Source organism: Tachyglossus aculeatus, chromosome X1, assembly GCF_015852505.1.
Source record: "Tachyglossus aculeatus isolate mTacAcu1 chromosome X1, mTacAcu1.pri, whole genome shotgun sequence".
In the NCBI taxonomy this organism is placed as follows: domain Eukaryota; kingdom Metazoa; phylum Chordata; class Mammalia; order Monotremata; family Tachyglossidae; genus Tachyglossus; species Tachyglossus aculeatus.
In genome coordinates, this window is record NC_052101.1 from 112377124 (window position 1) to 112401209 (window position 24086).

General features: G+C 46.9%; 1 protein-coding gene across 1 annotated transcript in view; it reads right to left on the bottom strand.

The window, feature by feature from the left end:
• R3HDM4 (R3H domain containing 4) overlaps positions 1–8265 on the bottom strand; it is a 30560-nt gene extending 22295 nt beyond the window's left edge. The window contains exon 1 of the mRNA XM_038771765.1: positions 8072–8265. Within this exon, the coding sequence (XP_038627693.1) occupies positions 8072–8265 (194 nt within the window). The remainder of the gene's footprint in view (positions 1–8071) is intronic.
• Positions 8266–24086: the final 15821 nt, after the last annotated feature.

Sequence of the window (24086 nt, forward strand, 5' to 3'; positions counted from 1 at the left end):
GTCCAAAACCCTTACAACCACTCACATATCGGAGATCCCAACAGTTAGCTGGGGCGTGTGTGGCTGAAAAGGCTGAATCAGGACCCTGAAGATTGTCCTTTGGGATGCTGTCAGGTTTGCTCTCTGCAGTGACTCCTGCTCTTTTCGTTTTTTGCTTCTCATCATCAATAGCAGTTACAGAATCCCAACTTAGTGCAAAAGCCCTCAGGGCGCTTACGCTCTAATGGTGGAGACAGGCAAAAATTATTTACAAATAGAGGGAGGAGGAGGAAGAAGCCACTTCTGCTCCTAAAGAGCCTCACCTTTCTGGATCGTAGTAGGCCATGCTGGTCTCAGCCTAGGGTTGTGATGCTGGATTGTCTGAGCCTCATTTTAAAGGATGCCTAAAGCATTTCCTCTGTGCCCCTTGCTTTTGATTGCCCAATTTCAGCTCACCATACAGCAGCTATTCGAGTATCCTGCTGTCATCCACTCTCCCCAGGTGTCCCGCCCAGTGCAGCTGTGTTGAGGTGAACAAGGCTTGAATGTTGTTCAACATTTACATTATTGTTGATTAATTTTAAATCTCCACTAGCTTTTAGGTCTTAGTTTACATCAGGACCCTGGTAGGGGAGTCAAAGGTAGGGGAGGTTAAAATGTTTTTCTGTGGAGTTATGGAAAAGAGATGGCGTCATGGGATTCTTACCTACACGGCATAGTGACCGACAGTCCAATCCCACGAGATCAATCCATCAGTCAATCAATGGTCTTTATTGAGCGCTTACTGTGTGCAGAGCACTGTACTAAGCACTTGGGAGAGGACACTATAACCAGAGCAAGGAAGTAGTACAAAATCAACTAATGGCAAACCTATCCTTTGGGAGACTGCCACTCAATCAATCAATCACATTTATTGAGTGCTTACTGTGTGCACAGCACTGTACTAAGCGCTCAATACTCTGCTCTAAACCCTTGTCATATCTCAACTAGATTACTGCATCAGTCTCCTCACTGCTCTCCCAGCCTCCAGCCTCTCTGCTCTTACATCTATATTATACATCACTGCACGGACTGTTTTCTTGAAATGTCACTCAGCAAACATCTCTTCACTCCTCAAAATCCTCCAATGTCTTCCCATTTCTCTTCACAACAAGGAGAAACGCCTTAACGATGGCTTCAAGGTTCTTCACCGGCTTTCTCCATCTTACGAGTCAACTCTCTCTACCCACTCTTTGCTCCTCTCAAGCTCACCTTCTAACAACGTCACTCTCGATTCTCCCTCCTCACACAGCACAGTCATTCTCTTCCCCGAACCTGGAACTTCTTTGCTCAAGATCCACCAAACAACAGCTCATCTCTTCTTTAAAGCCCCCTAAAATCCCACCTCCTCCAGGCAGACTTCAACATTCCAGTTGGGCTGGCCCAACTCCTACCCTTAGCACTTATGTATTTTATTCCTTCCCCCCAAGGGACAGAGACCGTGTCTAATTTCCACCTGTGTATTCTCTCCTGGCACTTAGAACAGTGCTCTGTACACAGCAGACACTTAAAAAATACTATGACTAATAATAATAATAATGATGGCATTTGTTAAGCGCTTACTATGTGCAAAGCACTGTTCTAAGCGCTGGGAGGATACAAGGTGATCAGGTTGTCCCACATGGGGCTCACAGTCTTAATCCTCATTTTACAGATGAGGGAACTGAGGCTCAGAGAAGTTAAGTGACTTGCCCAAGGTCACACAGCAGACATGTGGCGGAGCCAGGATTCGAACCCATGACCTCTGACTCCAAAGCCCGTGCTCTTTCCACTACTCCTATCCTCAGTAATTATGTACGTAATTAGATTTTTATTTTTATATTCAATTATTTATTTGGCTCTTTTTATCATGAGGTATTTTACTACTTCCTGTTATATCCATGTTCTTCCTTTGCTTGTCTTCCCTATTATGTTATAAGCTCCTTGAGAGCAGGGAACGGGTGTCTTCTGTTCTTCTTCTTATTGTTATTATTATTGTATTTATTAAGCACTTACTATGTACCAAGCATTGATTTTTGTTGTTTTTTAACGGTGTTTGTTAAGCCTTACTGTGTGTCAAGCACTGTTCTAAGCACTAGGATAGATACAAGGCAATCAAGTCGGACGTAGCCCCTGCTCTACATAGGGCTCATAGTCTAGGGATGACGGAGAACAGGTATTGAATCCTCATTTTAACAGACGAGGAAACTGAGGCACAGAGAAGTAGAGTGACTTGCCCAAGGTCACACAGCAGGCAAGTAGCGGAACCGGTATTAGAACCTAGGTCCTCTGACTCCCAGTCCACGCTGCTCCTTCTGTTGTTCTCTCCCAAGCACTTAGTATCAATCAATGACACATATTAAGCATTACTGTGGGCAAAACACTCTACTAAGCACTTGAGAAAGTACAACAGAGTAAGTAGAGGTGATCCCTGCCCTCAAGGAGAAGCAGTATGGCCTAGTGGGATGAGTATGGGCCACAGAATCAGAGCACCTGGGTTCTAATCCCAGCTCCATCACTTGCCTGCTGGGTGACCTTGGGCAATTCACTTGACTTCTCTGTGCTTCTGTTCCCTCATCTGTAAAATGAGGATTAGATACCTGGTCTCCCTCCTACTTGGACTGTGAGCCCCATGTGGGACAGGGACTGCATCCGATCTGATTACCTTGTATCTTCTTCTGCATTTAGTACCGTACCCATCACAAAATATTTAACAACTACCACATTTTATTATTATTATTTACAACCTAGTGGAGGAGCTAACCATCTAGCACAACAGCACCCAGTAGGTGCTCATGAAGTAGCATTGATTGACTAAGCAGAAGCTTTGAGATGATCATCAAAGAGGCGAGAGCATGAACAGAAAAGCTGACAGCATCACAAAAAGACAGTCGCTACTCAGGCACAATGTGGTCGGAATGGGAGGTCTGGGATCAGTCTTTTTGCTCACATGCGCATCCTTAGGTAAGCTTCATTATCAGAGGTGTCCTCTTTAAATATGAGGGACAATTAGATACATTTAGGAAGGTCTGGCTGATTTTGTTTCTGAGACATCAATTTCCATCAGCATCATCAATCAATCATTCAATCAGTTGTATTTATTGAGTGCCTACTGTGTGCAGAGCACTGTACTAGGAGCTTGGGGGAGTACGCTTGGGAGAGTTCAATATAACAGAGTTGGTAGACACGTTTCCTGCCCACTAAGAGCTTACAATCTATGTGGCTTACTTAGCAACTGCAGCTATCAAGGTGCCCCTAATGAAACTCTGCAGAGCTGAGCCATCCTAAAGCAGTTTATCATAATCATCATCAGTGGTATTTACTGAGTGCTTATCATAGGCAGAGCACTGTACTAAGCACTTGGGAGAATACAAGAGTTAGCAGACACCTTCCCTGACCACAGTCAGGGAATCTAGTTTATAGATTGTTTTCCCCGCCATAGGGAGAGGGAAAAGGCCTGAAGAGAGGATGTGGCCAGTGCCAACTTACACACCCAAGTCTAGGGTAGTGCCAGATTTGGAGGCGGATGCTGCTAGGATGTAGGATGACCTTCTTAGAAGGTGTTTTAATGACTGCCACCTTATCATTTTATTCTATTTAAATTTGGGGGCTCTCCCAGGCCTTGGGAAGGGATCAGTCTATGAACTCTTGATGCAGAGTGCAACTGGTGGAAAGCCAGGCACCAGGCTACTTTCTGCACTTCAAATTCACCCTCACTTCTGATAATTCTGTCCTTCCTGCAGCTCAGCAACAAGACTCCTCCTTCCTCACTGACTCCCATGCCCATTACCCCTACCAATTTTTCCAGACTTTCACCTCCTTCTTGAAGCACCCCTCCCCGTGTCCCCTCTCACCCCTGAAGACCTCGCCCACTATTTTGTTGACAAAATTGAAACCGTTAGGAATGAGCCACCCTCAAAGTTTCCCCCTTACCTCTTGCCTCTCTACAAGCTCTCTCTCATCCTTCCTAGCCATCTCTCAAGAGATCACCCACTTGCTTTCCAAATCCAGCCCCTCTACCTGTGCCTCTCAACCCATCCTCTCACCTTCTAGAAATACTTTGGCCCACTCCACTCTTCTTCTCCTTGGAACCACCATCTTCAACTACTCACTTTCTGAACTGCACTTTCCAAGCACTTAGTACAGTGCTCTGCATACAATAAGCACTCAATAAATACGACAATGAATGATTGAATGAATGATGGCTCTTTTCCCTCTGCTATTAAACATGCTCACATCTCCCCTACACTTAAAAAAAAAAGACCTTCTCTGGACCCTGTTGCATCATCCAGCACCACTACCCCATTTTCCTGCTCCTATTTCTGTCCAAACTCTTTGAATGGATTGTATGCCCTTGCTGCTTCCACTTCTGGTCTCCCAACTCTCTTCTCAACCCACTAAAACTCTGGTTTCCATCCCCTTCACTCCAGTGAGACTGCATTCTCCAAGGTCACCAAAGATCTCCTTGCCACGGCTAATAGCCGCTGCTCTCTCCTAATCCTCCTTGCCCTCTTAACTGCCTTTGACACTGGGACCAACTCCCTCCTCCCAGAAACGCTGCACGGAAAGAGCACGAGCTTCGACACCAGAGGAACTGGATTCACTGACCCAGGCTTTACAACCAGCTCCACCACCTGGCTGCTGTGTGATGTGGGGCAGATCCCTTAGCTTCTCGGTGCTTCAGTTTCCTCATCTGTACAATGGGGATTAAATATCTGTTCTCCTTCCTAATTAGACTGTGATGAGCCCCATGATGGGCAGGACTGTGTCTGACCTGATTATCCTGTATGTCCCAATGCTTAATACAGCACTTGGCACATAGTGAGCGCTGAATAAACACAATTATCATTATTCTCTCCTGATTTTCCTCCTACCTCTCTAATCAGTCTCTTTCACTGGCCCTCACCCCCTAACTGTGGGTATCCCCCTATTCTTTTAATTTTATATTCACTCCCCCAGGGAGCTCAGCTGATCCCTCAGCTTCAGCTACTACCTAGATTTAGATGGCTTCCAAATCTGTCGCACAACTTCCAAATCTATCTGGCTAGCCCCGATCGCTCAGTCAGAATGTCATGGTTTCTAATCCTGACTCTGCCACTTGACTGCTGTGTGACTTTGGGCAAGTCACTTCACTTCCCTGTGCCTTAGTTACCTCACCTGTAAAATGGGGATTGAGACTGTGGGCCCCATGTGGAACAGGGACTGTGTCCAACCCAATTGGGTTGTATCCACTCCAGCGCTTAGTACTGTGCCTGGCATATAGTAAGCACTTACCAAATACCACAATTACTATTATTATTATTATCTGCAACCTCACATTTCCTTTCACTCACAGGATATCTCCTCAGAGCTGTTTTGCTGATTCCTTTTGTTGAAAACCAAACTCCTCATCTACCCTGCCAAATCCTCTCCTCCAACCTAACTTTCCCACCACAGTTGACAAAACCACCATCCTCCCTGTGTCCACAGCATTATCCTACACTTCTGGCCCACTTTCTAGTGTCATGTTCAGTCTGTTACTCAGTCTTGTTGGTGTTTCCTCCACAGCATTTCCTGGATCCACCCATATCCATCGAAATGGTCAACACCCAGTCCAAAGGCTTGTCATATCCAGGGTTGACCTCCTCACTGGTCTTCCTGCCTCCAGCCTCTGCCCTCTCCAGTCTAGACTTCACTCTGCTGTTGGGATCATTTTTCTAAAACATCATTCTGCACGTCTCTCCATTCCTCCAAATCCTACAGTGGTTATCCATTCACCTCCGCACGACACAGAAACTCCTCCCTCTCTCCCTCAGCCTTCCATCAGTTCTCTCCTTTTCACCTATCCACTTTTCTCCAACTACACTCCACCTTGTTGTCTCCCCATTCCAATCCGGCAGACCACAGCTCTTCCCATCTTCAATGTCCCTCTGAAATCCCACCTCCTTTTCTTTCCGCCCTTTCCTCTCCATCCAAACTGCTACGTTGATCCAAACACTTAGCCTATCCCACCTTGATTACTGCATCAGCCTCCTTGCTGACCTCCTTGCCTCCTGTCTCTCCCCACTCCAGTCCTACTTCACTCTACTGCCTAGATCATTTTTCTACAAAAACATTCAGTCCATGCTTCCCCGCTCCTCAAGAACCTCCAGTAGTTGCCCAACCACCTACCTCGCCGCCGACCACTCGCCCACATCTTGCCTCTGGCTTGGAATGCCCTCCCTCTTCATACCCGATAGACGATCACTCTCCTCACCTTCAAAGTCTTATTACAGGCACATCTCCTCCAAGAGGCCTTCCCAGACTAAGCCCTCATTTCCTCTTCTCCCACTCCCTTCTGTGTTGCCCTTGAACTTGGATTTGCACCCTTTATTCACTCCTCTCTCAGGGCCACAGCACTGCAGTTTATATTAATGTCTGTATCCCCCTCTGGACTGTATCCTCCTTGTGGGCAGGGAATGTGTCTCCCAACTCTGTTATATTGTACTCTCCAGTGTTCTGCATATAGGAAGTGCTCAGTACGATTGATTCATCCCCAGGCCACATCCTCCCAACTACTGTCCAGCACTTTTGCATACCACCTCAGCCCTTAGGCAGTCATGAATTCCTCGGTGCACTTTTATACCTATTAATCTGCAAACTCCACTATTTGAACACTTCTTCCTATGTGTAAGTTACTTTACATCTGTCTCTCCCATTTGGTTGTAAGCTCTTTTGCGGGGGGATTGTGTCTTCCAACTCTACTGTATTTTCCCAAGTGCTTAGTACAGTTCACTTTAGGTGCTCAATAGATATTATTGATGGACTGATTTTAATAACTCTCCAGATGGGAGACCTACTAGACCACATTCCCCGTTGATGTATGTCCAATCACGCCCAGCAAACACGCAGCAGAATCCATCAGAGACCTCAGGGAAAAGAAGAGTACAAATGCAAAACTGGTCTCCAACCCTGCTGGATCAACCTCCAACATAACCAGCCCCGATCAAGGTTAAAGCTGGAGCTATCCAAGGTCACTTGGGCCCAGTCTCTTAAAAATAAACCCCTTCCAGAGACCAGGACGGGGAAGAGACAGGGGTAGGGAGTGGGGGAAGGGTGAAGGGGGGGCTGGGGAGAGTGTCACAGAAACAGAGAATTTTGGAGACTGGAAGGGACCCCTCACCCCTCTTTCTCTGCCTCCAGACACGGTGGCACTTAGGCCACCCTTTGCAGGCATAGTGTGGATGTTCTTCAAAAGATCTGGACTTTGAGGGAGGACTGCGGGTAGCAACCAAAAAATGAAGTGGTGGCTTAGAGAAAGAGTAACATGGGGGTGGGGGGCGGATAAGAGGAGTGGGAGGGGGAGCTGACAGGGGGATGGAGCAGGTGGAAAAAGAAATTCACGGGAGGGAAGACTAGGCACAAAATAGCCATACGTACAGGAGCAGCAAGTCTGGGGGAGAGCAAGGGTGAGAAAGAGAACTCTGAGAAGGAAGGATAAAAAGGGGGAATGAGCCCACCTTGGGGATCCTTGTTTTGTTTTGATGTTTGTCTCCCCCTTCTAGACTGTGAGCCCGTTGTTGGGTAGGGACCGTCTCCATATGTTGCCGACTTGTACTTCCCAAGCGCTTAGTCCAGTGCTCTGCACACAGTAGGCGCTCAATAAATACGACTGAATGAATGAATACATATCCGGATGAAAAGGGGAGTTACAATGCCTCGAGGCTAAATATAATAATAATAATGGCATTTATTAAGCGCTTACTAGGTGCAAAGCACCGTTCTGAGCGCTGTAGGGTATGTTAACCTTTGCGGGGGTTAATAACCGCGAGAAGGCGCGTCATATGTCCTCTAGATCTCCGAGTTAAGATCCCTTCGACAGGGAGGAATAAATGCCCGAGGAAGCCGGGAAGCAAATCTGTCTCTGGGAAGGGGGCTTCCCAAGCGCTTAGTACAGTGCTCTGCACATAGTAAGCGCTCAATAAATACGACTGATGATTGATGATGAAGGGGGCCGGTGGGCTGGAGAGCGTATGAAGAAAGGCAGAAAGGGGTGAGGTCGAAAGGGCCCCCCATCCCCCCCCCCCCCCCGGCCCGAACCCCAACTTGTGCTCACAGGTACTGTTCCCGGCCCCCTGTTGTTGCCGCGGCCGCCGCCGCCACCGCCGCCACGACCGCCGCCGCCGCCGCCGCCGCCTCCCCCGAGCCGGCCGGGCCCGCTCCCGATCCCGATTCCGATCCCGATCCCGATCCCGATCCCGATCCCGATCCGGGGCCCGATACAGCCCCGCGGCCCCTGAGCGCCACCATGGCTGGCAAGCGCCGCCGCCGCCCGGGCCCGGGCCCGGCCTCGGCCTTAAGGGGACACGGCTAGGAAGTGACGGCAGGAAATGATGGGGTTTAGCTAAACCTCCTCCTCCTCCTCCTCCTTCTTCTGCTCCTCCTCCTCCTCCTCCTGCTCCTCCTCCCCTTCTCGTTTCCCTCCTCCCCCCGCCCCGCCCATCCCGAGCACCTCCCTCCCCCGCTCAGTCTGGGGACGCGGCGGGAAAGGCAGGCGAGGGCTGGACAGCCACACCTTTCTACCAAAATCACCGGATTATTATTATTATCATCCCTTTCTACCCGCTCGCTGCCCTCACCTCTCATTTCTTTGAGCAATTCATTCATTCATCATCATCATCATCATCAATAGTCATCAATCGTATTTATTGAGCGCTTACTGTGTGCTGAGCACTGTACTAAGCGCTTGGGAAGTACAAATTGGCAACATATGGAGACAGTCCCTACCCAACAGTGGGCTCACAGTCTAAAAGGGGGAGACAGAGAACAAAACCAAACATACTAACAAAATAAAATAAATAGAATGGATATGTACAAGTAAAATAAATAGAGTAATAAATATGTACAAACATATATACATTCATTCATTCATATATCTATTCATTCATTCCTATATATTCATTCATTCCTATATATTCATTCATTCACATATACATATACATTCATTCATTCATATATCCATTCATTCCCGTATATTCATTCATACATATATATTCATTCTTTCACATATATTCATTCATTCATATAATAATAATAATAATGGCATTTATTAAGCGCTTACTATGTGCAAAGCACTGTTCTAAGCGCTCATTCATATATATATTCATTCATCATCATCATCATCAATCGTATTTATTGAGCACTTACTGTGTGCAGAGCACTGTACTAAGCGCTTGGGAAGTACAAATTGGCAACATATAGAGACAGTCCCTACCCAACAGTGGGCTCATGGTCTAAAAGGGGGAGACAAAACCAAACATACTAACAAAATAAAATAAATAGAATAGATATGTACAAGTAAAATAAATAGAGTAATAAATATGTACAAACATATATACATATATACAGGTGCTGTGGGGAAGGGAAGGAGGTAAGATGGGGGGATGGAGAGGGGGACGAGGGGGAGAGGAAGGAAGGGGATCAGTCAGTCGTATTTGTTGAGCGCTTACTGTGTGCAGAGCACTGGACTAAGCGCTTGGGAAGTACAAGTCAATCAATCAATCGTATTTATTGAGCGCTTACTGTGTGCAGAGCACTGGACTAAGCGCCTGGGAAGTACAAGTTGGCAACATATAGAGACAGTCCCTACCCAACAGTGGGCTCAGTCTAAAAGGGGGAGACAGAGAACAAAACCAAACATACTAACAAAATAAAATAAATAGAATAGATACGTACAAGTAAAATAAATAGAGTAATAAATATGTACAAACATATATACATATATACGGGTGCTGTGGGGAAGGGAAGGAGGTAAGATGGGGGGATGGAGAGGGGGACGAGGGGGAGAGGAAGGAAGGGGCTCACGGGCTCACAGTCTAGAAGCGGGAGACAGACAACAAAACAAAACATGTAGACAGGTGAGCACTTATTTATTGAGCACTTATTGTGTGCAGTGCAAAGCGCTTAGTACAGTGCTCTGCACACAGCACTCAATAAATACGATTGATTGATTGATTGATTGGGAGAGGACAATATAACAATAAACAGATACATTCCCTGCCCACAACGAGAGTGCAGTCTAGGAAGGAGGGAGGCCGACATTTTACAGATGAGGAAACAGGCCCAGAGAAATGATCGTCCACGCCCCGAGGGCAGGGATCCCGTCTATCGACCCTACTGTTCTCTCCCAGGGTTCGGACACATCATCAGGAGGACTAATTCTCTGATGCTAGGGAAAGTCCAGGGAAAACGTGGAAGAGGCAGACGGGCAGCTAGATGGATAGAGACTGTGAGCCCGTTGTTGGGTAGGGACCGTCTCTATATGTCGCCGACTTGTAATCAATCAATCGTATTTATTGAGCGCTTACTGTGTGCAGAGCACTGTACTAATCAATCAATCAATCGTATTTATTGAGCGCTTACTGTGTGCAGAGCACTGGACTAAGCGCTTGGGAAGTACAACTGGCAACATATAGAGACAGTCCCTACCCAACAGTGGGCTCACAGTCTAGAAGGGGGAGACAGAGAACAAAACCAAACATATTAACAAAATAAAATAAATAGAATAGATATGTACAAGTAAAATAAATAAATGGAGTAATAAATATATACAAACATACATACATATATACAGGTGCTGTGGGGAAGGGAAGGAGGTAAGACGGGGGGATGGAGAGGGGGCGAGGGGGAGAGGAAGGAGGGGGCTCAGTCTGGGAAGGCCTCCTGGAGGAGGTGAGCTCTCAGTAGGACCTTGAAGGGAGGAAGAGAGCTAGCTTGGTGGATGTTGGGAGGGAGGGACTTGTAATAATAATAATGGTATTTGTTAAGCGCTTACTATGTGCAAAGCACTGTTCTAAGCACTGGGGTATACAAGGTGATCAGGTTATTCCACGTGGGGCTCACAGTCTTCATCCCCATTTTACAGATGAGGTAACAGGCACAGAGAAGTTAAGTGACTTGCCCAAAGTCACACAGCTGACAATTGGCAGAGCTGGGATTTGAACCCATGACCTCTGAATCCAAAGCCCGTGCTCTTTCCACTGAGCCACGCTGCTTCTCTAAGCTTGTACTAAGCTTCTTCTCTTCTCTTGTACTTCCCAAGCGCTTAGTACAGTGCTCTGCACACAGTAAGCGCTCAATAAATATGACTCAATGAATGAATGAGACCATAACAACGATAACGGAAGAACCAATTAGACAGGTTGCGGATTATGGCAGAGGATGGGACGTTCTGGAGAGAGTATATCCATGGAGTCGCTATAACACTCGACGGGGCCTAATGATAATAATAATAATGATAGAGTTTTGCACACCACAAGCACAGCGCTCAAAACATACCACTGGTGGATTGCTTGATTGGTTGAGGGAGAGGCAGGTGGGGGCGCGGGGAGGGAGGAAAGATGTGAAATGTTAGCAATAACCCCGTTCCGGGAAGGGTAGCTCTACCTTGCTCCTAATCCCAAGGGACTCGACAGAAGCAACGTGGCCTAGCAGACAGAGCATGGGCCCGAGAGTCAGAAGGACCTGGGTTCTAATACCAGCTCTGCCACTTGTCTGCTGTGTGACCTTGGGTAAGTCACTTCAGTTCTCTGTGCCTCAGTCCCCTCAACTGTAAAATGAGGATTAAGACTGTGAGCCCCATGTGGAACATGCACTCTGTCCAGCCTGATTAGCTTGTATCTACCCCAATGCTTGGAACAGTGTCTGTCACATAATAAGAGTTTAACAAATGCCATAAAACCCCCCACACACACATTTATCAGACCATTTCTCTTCCCCTCTTCTGGGAGCCCAGCAGGTTTTGTGTTTCAGCTGAGACTAGAGAAGCAGCGTGGCTCAATGGAAAGAGCCCGGGTTTTGGAATCAGAGGTCATGGGTTCAAATCCCACTCCGCCACTTGTCAGCTGTGTGTCTTTGGGCAAGTCACTTAACTTCTCTGGGCCTCAGTTACCTCATCTGTAAAATGGGGATTAAGACTGTGAGGCCCCCGTGGGACAACCTGATCACCTTGTAACCTCCCCAGCGCTTAGAACAGTGCTTTGCACATAGTAAGCAATTAATAAATGTTATTATTATTATTATTAGAGGAGAATCAATAATAGTACAGTAGTAGTACAGTATAGTAGGAACTAACAGTGCTCTGCACACAGTAAGCGCTCAATAAATACGATTTAATGAATGAATAATAATAACGATGATGGTATTTGTTAAGCACTTACTATGTGCCAGGCACTGTACTAAGCGCTGGGGTGGATACAAGCAAATTGAGTTGGACACAGTCCCTGTCCCATGTGGAGCTCACAGTCTCAATCCCCATTTTACAGATGAGGGAACTGAGACACAGAGAAGTGAACTGACTTGCCCAAGGTCACACAGCCGACAGTTGGCAGAGCCGGGATTTGAACCCATGACCTCTGACTCCAAAGCCCATGCTCTTTCCACTGAAAGAAACTCCCATGACCTTCTGACTTCCAGGCCCATGCTCTAGATGGCAACTCATGGCCCTCCCATAATAATAATAATTATAATAATTGTGGAATCTGTTAAGCACTTAGATAATCAGGTTGGACACAGGCCCTGTCCCTCATGGGGCTCACAGTCTAAGAAGGAGGGAGAACTGATATTTAATCCCCACTGTACAGGTGAGGAAACTGAGGCACAGCGGAGCAGCCTGGCCTGGGGGAAAAAGCATGGGTGTGAAAGTCAGAGGACCTGGGTTCTAGTCCCAGCTTCTCCACATGTCTGCACAGCAGGCCACTGGCAGATTGACTAGATCCTCGCTACTTTCCTAATACCTTGCTACTCTCCTATTACAACACAGGCCACGCACTTCACTCCTCTAATGCCAAGCTTCTCACTGTACCTCGATATCTTCTATCTCACCACCGACCCCTCATCCACATCCTGCCTCTCGCCTGGTGTGCCATCCTTCCTCAAATTCGACAATTACTCTGCCCCCGGCCCCCAGCCTTACTGAAGGCATATCTTCTCCAAGAGGCCGTCCGTGACTAAGCCCTCATTCCCTCTTCTCCCACTCCCTTCTGCGTCACCCTGACTTGCTCCCTTTGTTCATCCCCCCCTCCCAGCCCCACAACACTTATGTACATATCTGTAATTTATTTATACTGATGTCTGTCTCACTCCCTCTAGACAGTAAGCTCATTGTGGGCAGGGACTGTGTCTTTTTATTGTCGTACTGTACTCTTCCAAGTGATTAATACAGTGTTCTGCACACAGTCAGTACTCAATAAATACAATTGAATGAATTGAATGAAAGTCCTCTGACACCCAGGCCTATGCTTGAGGGATCCTGGAAATATTGTGGAGGAGAAACCAACGGGATTTGGCAACAGAATGACTATAGCATTGAAAGAGAAGTAGAAGTCAAGGATAATGCCACCCCTTCCTTCTCCTATCTCTTCTGTTGCCATACCTCTACTCCTGCTTTTCACTACTTCCAAGCAAACCTCCCACCGTACCTCTTTATTCCCTCACCCCCCAACCCACTCCTTATGCTTTCCCTCTGCCTGAAACACCCTTCCCCCCACAACCTTGCCAAATCTCATCCCATCCCATCTTGAAAGTCCTCCATCTCCATGAGGCCTTCCCTGATTAACCCAAAGATGAAAGTAAGGCAGAACCAGCTGGTAAAATGATACGTGCTGGTGCTGCCATGCCAGATGGTTGTTTTTTCATTTTCTTCAGTGCCAAGCCTCCCTCCATCATGGCTCAGAAGAGGAGCTGACATGTCTGACCGGGGACTCTGGAACCCCACAGTGGCATGGAGGCTGCCACTCAGTGATTTGGGGGCTCTAGTAAGTATGTGTGAGGAGCAGCACGGCGTAGTGGATAGAGCACTGCCCTGGAAGTCAGAAGGTCATGAGTTCTAATCCTGGCTCCTCCACTTGTCTGCTGTGTGACCTTGGGCAAGTCACTTCACTACTCTGTACCTCAGTTACCTCCTCTGTAAAAAAAAAAAATAATAATAATAATGATGGCATTTATTAAGCGCTTACTATGTGCAAAGCACTGTTCTAAGCGCTGGGGAGGTTACAGGGTGATCAGGTTGTCCCCTGGGGCTCACAGTCTTAATCCCCATTTTACAGATGAGGTAACTGAGGCACAGGGAAGTGAAGTGACTTGCCCAAAGTCACACAGCTGACAATTAGCGGAGCGGGGTTTTGAACCCCTGACCTCTGACTCCAAAGCCCGGGCTCTTTCCACTGAGCCATGTGAGCCCCATATGGAACAGGGGCTGTGTCCAAACTAATTTACTTATATTCATCCCAGCACTTAGTACAGTGCCTGGCACCTGGTAAGCGCTTAACAAATACCATAGTTATCCAGAAGGAACAGACTCGGCCCCAACACAGTGGCAGCTCCACCTAAGACTCTAGTGTAGTATTATGCAATTACTACTATTAACCTTGGCATATGAAGCAATTTGGATCTACCATGACCTGCATTCAGTTGCAAAATCCTCAAGGTCCAAGAACATGTGTTTTACTTCTGCCGGTCCTCAAGTGCCTAGTTGGTGTCAAAGGGTATAAGAGAGAGGGGGAGAGAAATGGCATCTTGCCTCTCTACATCCCTAACCCTCCCTTCTAGTGAGCCATCATGAACCATTCATCCATCAACCTAGCCAAACCCCTCTTGAACCTGCTGATATTTTTGGCTGCAAACTTCCTGAGAGAACAACTTCAGTATTTGTACCCTTCACTGGGTGAATAAGTGTGTCCACTTATCAGTTTAGAACCTGCCACTCTGCAGCTTCAGTGGGTGCTCCCTTCCCCACTTCAGATTTCAGTAAACTTCAATCCTGTCCCCTCTCAACCTGGTTGCCTCCTTTCCAGAGTGAAAAGCCCCATCCTTTTCAGTCTGTCAGCTTAAGGTAGCCATTTCTACATTTCCTCTGATTATCTCAATTTCCCTTCTCTGGGCCTTTTTCAGCACTCAAATCGACTTCCTAAATTGTAGCAATCAAAACCTGCAGGCAGTATTCCTGGTGCAGATGTGTGTATGAAAATAAACCTGGAAGCTTCTCCAATACCACCGGTCACCTTGGCTGCCCATCTCTGTACTTTCTCCGGCCCATTTTATTATGTCTTTGCTGATCAATCAATCAACGAATCATTCATTCAATTGTATTTATTGAGCGCTTACTGTGTGCAGAGCACTGTACTAAGCGCTTGGGAAGTACAAGTTGGCAACATATAGAGACGGTCCCTACTCAACAGTAAATACAATCATATTTATTGAGTGCTTATCTGCTGAACCTTGCACTTGAATTTGCGCCCTTTATTCACCCCTCCCTCAGCCCTACAGCCCTTATGTACATATCTGTAATTCATTTATTTATATTAATGTCTGCCTCTCCATCTCGACTGTGAGCTCACTGTGGGCAGGGAATGTGTCTGCCAACTCTGTTACATTGTACTCTCCCAAGTGCTTAGTACAGCATTCTGCACCCAGTAAGTGCTCAATAAATACGATTGATAGATAATATGTGGCAACTAGAATTTAATCCGGTTGCAGGCATGTATTGCAAATCCCATGTGAATGTATGCAAATTTACCATGGCCCTCCTAACCATTGCTCTCCTAGCCAGAGATCTCCACAGAAGTGGGAAGGAAGGAGGGTGAGGTCAAAATGGATCCCCTTTATGGCCCCCACTGTTTAACCTAGACCACAAATGCCCTAGCAGGATTGTTGGGGGCCGGGGACGCGGGGGCAAAGAAACAATGACACATGCCCTCTCGGAAAAAAATGGTGCGGAACTGGGACTGGGCTAAAAAAAGCTGGAGTGTTTGCCTGGCATTGACTGAGCTATTCGCTGGACCCGGACCGTACTTGTGAGGCCTACTTACTGATCGGAGTCTTGGCCCACATCTGCCTGAGCCCGAAGCTGCTGCCGGAAAGGGTTGGGGGAAACACCGGGTGGCAGGTGTGAAGCCGGCTCCAGGAATAAGCTTGTTACGATTCACCAGACGCCGAGTGGCTCTGGAACTGAGGTTGGGGGGCCGGGGAATCCCGCTGGGTAACAGAGAACAGAAAATCTCCTTTTATGCTCAGGAGTTAGGGGACTTTGTTTTTAATGATTCCTCCCCCCGCCCCCCATCGTCTCTATCAAGGACAAGAACAACCTGTTCAGAGGGAACCTGGGGGAGGGAGATGGAGCAAGCAGTATAGATACAGTGGTTTGGAGTGTCTCTGGGGACAGAGGGGGAACTGTGAACTGGTAGTGTTGCACACATCAGTGTGGTGGGACAGTCCTCAAAAATACTTCCCAACAGACATGGTGGACAGTCATCATCACCCTTTGTGAAACCCTCAGTAGCTAGAAGGGGATGTGATATCATAGTGTTGAACAAGAAGCTGAAAAGTGTTTCCATAATACCGGCAAGAGGTGGAAACAATATAAAGCCTTTTTGAATGGTAATCACTCTATTGTTCTCTCCCTAGGGCAAGGTATAGGACTGCACAGAGTAAGCACTAAATCAATACTGTTCACTCATTGGTTGATGGATTGATTGTATCCCAGATATTATACCCCACAGAAAAGCAGCAGATGACACAAATTCTAAGAACTATTCAATCAGTGATATATTTACTAAGCGCTTACTGTGTGCAGAGCAGTGTATTAAGTGCTTGGAAGAGTACAATATCATACTCTCCCTGCCCACAGGATCCCTGCCCACAAGAAGCTCACAGACCCGTGAGGGAGACAGACATTAGAATAAATTACAGATAGGGGAAGGAGCAGAGTATAAGAAAGCAGCTTTAGATGCTGTGTGTTTTGGGACTCTGCTTCAAAAAGAAGACACCCATGGCTTCCTTCTGATACTCTAAATAAGCTCAGATCCTTTAGATATTAATCATCATTTAACTTGTACCTACTTAGAACACTGCTTAATACGTGGTAAGCATTTAACAAATGCAATACTAATACTAATAATAATCAGAGAGAACCTGCTTTATGGTCTCTTCTGGTCTCATACATTGAGGATAAACTGTTTCTCACCGATTCATTGTTGATTATTAATATTAATACTTAAAAGTACTACTTATAGTGTTATTTTTTGAAAGCATTTTGACATTACTCATCACATTTCATCCCTACAACATCCTAGTGAGGAAGGGAGAGGCAAGGATTATTCTCCCCATTTCACAGATTCAGTAGGATTTACTGAGCATGTATTGTGCTCAAAGCACGGTCCTAGGTACTTGAGAGAGTAGGGTAAAATTAGAAGACATGGCGCCTGTCTTATAAGAGCTTGTAACCGGGTGATACAGGGTAACAAACTGTACACATACAGTGGGAGCAGGAGAAAAAATATAAATGCAACTGGTAATACAGAAGTATGGAAAAATGATTAAGTAAATGGATTATGCATCTCGTGCTGTACTAAATGACAAGGGTGGCTACTGAGAGATAACCCAAACATGGGTGATGGAAATTTGTTGGGGAAGGCCTCTTGGAGGACTCAGTTTTTCAGGAGGGCTTGGAATATTGGGGAAAACTGGGATGTGGCTTGTTGGAAAGAGGAGGGTGTGTTATCAAACAGTCAATTGATAGTATTTATTGAGCTCCTGCTATGCGCAAAGGACTGTACTGAGTGCTTGGGAGAGTACAATAGAATTAGAAGACATGCTAAAGAGTTGTCCATCTAGCAGGGGAGACAGACACAAAATAATTACAGATAGGAAGAAAAAGAGAATAGAAAAGTGGTTAGGTGGATGAGTAGGCAGTACATATACAGTGGTTTGGAGTGTCTCTAGGGGTGTAGGGGTCACTGTCAACTGATAGAAGGTTGCACACATAAGTGTGGTGGGACAGTCCTCAAAAACACTTCCCAAGAGACATGGTGGACAGCTATCATCACCCTTCATGAAACTCTCAGTAACTAGAAGGGGATGTGTGATTCAATTGTTCATTCGTTCAATCATATTTATTGAGTGCTCGCAGAGCAGTGTACTAACTGCTTGGGAGAGTACAATACAACAATAAAAAGACACATTCACTGCCCAGAACAAGCTTACTGTCTAGCTATCGTAGAGTGGGTAGGCCTAGATGTATAGAAGTGCTATTGGTGGTTGAATGCATAAGTGTGGATGTGGGAGTTGGGAGGGTATGATTTGGGAAGAAGAAAAATTAATCAGAGAAGGTCTCCTGGAGGAGGTGCAATTTCAGAAGGGTTTTGAAGAGGGGGAGAGCTGAGGTCTACCAGATTTTAATGCGGAGGGAGTTCCAAGGCAGGAAGAAGGATGTGAGCAAAGAGTCATTGTGGACAAGGAGCATGCCTACCAATTCGGTTATATTGTATTCTCCCAAGCACTTAGTACAGTGTTCTGCACACGGTAAGTGCTCAATAAATATATTGATTGATTGATTGGAGGCGAGAGAGTCAACAACAGAGCACAGTAAGGTGAGCTTCAGAGGAATGAAGAGTATCAGCTGGGATGTAGTGAGAGAAGAGAGTGGATAATCATTAAGAGGGAGAGAGCTGATGCCTTAAAGCCAATGCTCAGGAATTTCTACTTAATGAGGAGAGGAATGGACAATCAGTGGAGGTTTTTGAGGAGTGGGGACGTTTTTAAAATGATTCAGGCAGCAGATTGAAGTAAGGAATGGAGAGGGGTGAGGCTGGGGGAAGGGAGATCAGTGAGAAGGCTGATGCAATAGGCTAGTTGGGATATGATGAGTGCCAAAACCAGGGTGGAGGCCATTTGGATGGAGAGGAAGGGGTGAGTCAGGGAAATGTTTTTTCTTCATTTTTTTTTTTTTGTTGTTGTTACTATGGTATTTATTAAGTGCTTACTATGTGCCAGGTACTGTACTAAGCACCAGGGTAGATACAAGCTAATCACATTAGACACCATATATGTCCCACAGGGGGCTCACTGTCTTAATCCCCATTTTACAAGTGAGGTAACTGAGGCACATAAAAGTGATTTGACTTGCCCAAGCTCACACATCAGACAAGTGGCAGAGCAGAGATTAGAACCCAGATCCTTCTGACTCCTAGGCCTGCATGAAACTGACAGGATTTAGCACCATTCAGAGAGTGAGAATTGACAGAGACTAGAGAGTCAAGGACTCCTAGGTTGTCCTGGAAGCAGGGGGAGAAGTAAATGGGAAGGGGCAAGAATTTGGTTCAGGTAAAAGAAAAAGTCTCAGAATGGCTGATCTGGTATTTTTTCGCTGTCTCACCATTAGCCCTTTTAGCCTGTGAGGAGGGTTGGGGGTGTGGAGTGTGATTCTCCTGACCACCTGGGCCAGTGCTGGGGAGGGGTGGTGGCCTAGCCCCTGCTTCCTCTGTCAGCAGCCACTGTCCCACCTCTCCTATTTTACTCCACCCTCAAGACCCTGAGGACCCCTGTCCCCCCCCTCCCCCCCCCCCCCGAACCTAATATATCAGGTTTGACTTCACATACATCATCTTCAGCGGCTGCAGCAGCCTCCCCCTGACTTCTTGTCTCCTGCCCCCGATCTGGCCCGAGGACCTGCAGGAATGATGGGGGACCTTCCACTGGAGGTGGGTTGACCCCATGGAACTCACCACTTCCACTGCTTCTGCAGCCAACAGCAGCCCTGTTCTGGTTAGAAAATACATTTCCTCTTGGAAGCAAAAGGAAAATGCAGAATTGCAGAGGAGTTAAGAGGTTAAGAGTTAAGAGGTTAGAAAATATACTTCCTCTTGGAAGCAAGAGGAAAATGCAGAACTGCAGAGGAGTTAAGAGGTCAGGGGTGGAGAGAGAGATTTGGGAGTCTTCTGCCAAGAGGTGATAGTTAATGCCAGGAGAGTGGATGAGTTCCCCAAAGGAGTGAGGGAAAAGTTAGAAGCGGTGTGGCTTAGTGGAAAGAGCATGAACCTTGGAGTCTGAGAACCTGGGTTCTAACTGCAGCTCTGCAACTTGTCTTCTATGTGACATCGGGTAAGTCACTTTTCTTCTGGGTCTAAGTTTCCTCATCTGTAAAATGGGAATTAAATGCTACTTCATTTTACTTAGTCTGTGAGTCCCATTCAATCATTCAATCGTATTTATTGAGCGCTTACTGTGTACAGAGCACTGTAGTAAGTGCTTGGGAAGTACAAGTTGGCAACGTATAGAGACGGTCCCTACCCAACAAGGGGCTCACAGTCTAGAGGGGGGAGACAGAAAACAAAACATGTGGACAGGTGTCAAGTCATCAGAATAAATAGAAGTAAAGCTAGATGCACATCATTAACAAAATAAATAGAATAGTAAATATGTACAAGTAAAATAAATAGACTAATAAATTTGTACAAACATATATACAGGTGCTGTGGGGAGGGGAAGGAGGTAGGGTGGGGGGGATGGGGAGGGGGAGAGGAAAAAGGGGGCTCAGTCTGGGAAGGCCTCCTGGAGGAGGTGAGCTCTCAGTAGGGCTGTACAAGATGTTTGTGAGGGAAAAGCAGCAGGTTTTAAGAATAGATTGGAGGTGGAGCAGAAGGACAATGAAGAGTTGAATGGACACAGCCCGATTAGCTTGTATCTATCCCAGCACTCAATACAGTGCTTGGCACATAGTGAGTGCTGAAGAAGTACATTTAAATTATAAATTATTTAATTACATTAATGTCTTCCCCCCCACCCCCCCAGACTGTAAGCTCACTGTAGGCAGGGAACATGTCTGCAAACTCTATTGTATTGTACTCTCCCAAGCACTTCGTACAGTGCTCTGCATATAGTAATTGCTCAATAATTACCATTGATTAACAAGTCTTGTCATGTCTTACGCTGTTGGGTTGTCTCCGACCCATTGTGACACCTTGAACACATCTCTCCCAGAACACCCCACCTCCATCTGCAATCGTTCTGGTAGAGTTTTCTTGGTAAAAATATGAAAGTGGTTTATCATTGCCTCCTTCCGCACAGTAAACTTGAGTCTCCATCCTCGACTCTCTCCCATGCATCTGCTGCCCAGCATGTTGCCGTCTTCCTCCACGCGTCCGGTGCAGCAGGGAGACAGGCACACGCAATGGAAGAACACAGGCCAGGCGAGTCTCGAGGTGGACAAGGAGACTGTTTATTCAGCACACCGTGGAGGATTTTATACAGTGAGGAGCCTCAAGGGAGTCAGGTGACAGGCGGAAGACTGCAAGCTTATCAGCAAGGCTGAGCTTATCAGCAAGGCTGAGCTCATCAGCAAGGCTGAGTTTATCAGCAAGGCTGAGCTCATCAGCAAGGCTGAGATCATGCTTAGATCGGCACGTTCCTAAGGGAATTCTCAGAACAGTGCCAAGTTATTTATCTAGCAGCCTGACTTCCTTCATTGTGCCTTCTAGGTCTTCCTGTGAGCACGGAAGGCCTGGCTTACTACCTAGGCCCAGATGTTAGGTCTGCCACAAGTCCCCCTTTTTGTTTTTGAAACAATTGCAAAGAATGGATTTGAGTAAGAAGTGGGCGAAGGAAGACAGATAGCCATCGGGCAACTCAGGGCAGGCAAAACAGGGCCAAGATCAACAAAATAATATATGGGAGACTATGAAGCAGCATTGAGAGCCAATTAAAAGGATTAACCGCCTCAAGGGCCGAAATGATTGGTGAAGCAATATCGGCAGGAATGGCCAAGGGAGGGGTATGTTGCATAGCATCGGAGAGTGAGGCAAGGTGTGACAAATCAAGGGAGACATTCGAAGAATGCCAGGCTCCTTGGAGCCGATTTCGGATCACGGACCATGAAAGCCCAGGAAATGTGGCATTATAATAATATGGGGTCACACAGATATGAGGGTAATGATAATCACAACGTTGAAAAGAAAGTTGAGTGCGCATAGCAAGGAGGGAGACATTGACAAGCGTCTCTTCCCCTGGTCCTTCCCATGGAATCGCATCCCCCCCCCCACAAGGTCAGAAGCATTAGTGAGACTATTTCCCACCGGGTCCTGCCACGTAACTGGCCGCACCCACGGAGGGTACGGAACAAAAGTCCAATAGTCCTCAGTAATCACAACAGTGGAGGAGGTGAGAATAAGGAAAGCGATCATCATTTTTAGGAACTTTGCTGCTGATCCTCCAGAGGAAGAGTCGCGGAGTCTGTATCCTGGCTCTCTGTCAGCTCCTGAAGTATGCAGGGTGAGGGAGGGCGTGCTGTAGAAAGGACGCGACGTACGTTCTTTGTGGGTATCCAGATCGGGCTGTCCCAGTTTCTGGAAAGACACAAGCATACCCTCGGCCCCATGTTAATAAGGGATCTGGCCCTCGCCACTGGCGCGTGAGAGGGTCCTTCCATTTTACTCTTTCGGGGTGTTCTTTAGTGTCCCTGCCACCCCTTTTTTCAGCAGGGGTGAGACCTTTGTCCTCCATTGTTAAAAAATTAAGGGTATATATAGCGGATTGTAATTGTCTATGGGGAGAGGTCTGTTCATCTCCCCCTTTTTGTTTTTCCAAAAAATCTTTGAGCCAACGATGACGGTTTTCAACAATGGCTTGACCCGTGGGATTGTATGGAATACCCGTAACATGGCGGATAGCAAAAATATTACAGAAAGACCGAAACGCTTTAGAAGTATATGGGGGGCCATTGTCGGTTTTCAATACCTGTGGAATTCCCATAAAGGCAAAAGCAAGAAACAAATGATCCATAACATGTTTGGCTGATTCACCAGTGTGAGCCGACGCAAAAATAAATAATGTACAGGCATCAACAGTAACATGAATAAAAGCCAATCTGCCAAAGGGCGGGTAATGCGTGACGTCCATTTGCCACAGCTTTCTTGGTGCAAGACCACGGGGATTCGTGGCTCCAGAGGCCGCAGGTAATGTAGTAACACAGGAGGTACAAGCTTTCACAATAGCCCGCGTGCTTTCCCGAGAAATGCCAAATTGACGACGCAACATTCCCGCCCCTTGGTGGAAGTGCCGGTGGGCTTGCGAGGCTGCGGCTGTAGTGTCTAAAGGGAGAAGAGCCGGAGCCAACAGTGGTGCAACAAAAATAATCGCCCTTGGTGCGCTAGCAATTTCCCTAGTAAGTAGGTCCGCACAAGCATTACCTTCAACCAATGGTCCAGGGAGGGACGAATGCACCCTAATATGAGAAATATAAAAACGATGAGAACGAGCGCGAATCGTTGCTTGAAGTTCCTGGAACAAAGGAAAAATGGCTGCCTCGGAAAACTGGAGCGCTGCAGTCTCAATGTGAAGAGTAACAAAGCATGCATACCGGCTATCTGAGATAATATTAAGTGATTGAGGGAAATCATGAAGGACTGACATCACAGCTACAAGTTCCGTGTGTTGAGCGGAATGGGACAGAATGGGGATAACGCGGAAAGTGTCCGGAGGACAATAACAGGCGGCTCGGCCTTTCGTTCCATCTGTAAAAACTGTGGTAGCCCCCGGTATTGGGTCCAGAACCGTGATGCAGGGGAATACCCATGCAAAAGGTGAGAAAACCTTTAATCGTGGAATATCTGGGAGACCAGTAACCCAAGCCCCGGTATGCATTGCCGAAAGGATCTGCCAATCGGGATCGTTGCCAAGAAGTGTGGCAAGTTGATCTGAAGTATATGATTGGTATAATGCAGAGGGTCCGGTCCCAGAAAGGACGGTAATGCGCCGAATTAAACGACCCAATAACTGGGCTACCAAAGTCGGATATGGGGAAACAGAGCGGCGGGGCTGAGTGGGCAAATGCATCCACTCAACCAATTGTTGTTCTTGACATATAACCCCTGTAGGCATGACAGAGGTGGGAACGACAACGGCGCATAAGGCTATCCCTGGGGTGACACGGTCCACCGTAGCCTGAGCCAATTTTTTGACTACCTGCTCTAACTCCCGGGCGGCTTGTGGTGAAAGGGAGTGGGGGGAAGAGAGCTCTGGGGCTCCTCGCAAGGTAGCAAAAAGGTGAGATAATTGATCGGTGGGGATTCCAAGATAAGGGCGCACCCAGTTTAATTCCCCCAGTAATTTTTGGAAATCATTAAGGGTTTTTAATTTTGAAACATCCAAGGTAGGGGTCACAGGGGACACTGTCCGATCTGTCAAAATATGTCCCAGATAGGTGATCGGGGGCTTTGTCTGGACTTTCTCGGGTGCAACCCGCAGCCCTCCAGATTCTAGAGCTGCCAGAAGAGCAGGCCGTAAGGCGTGTAGTTGGGCTG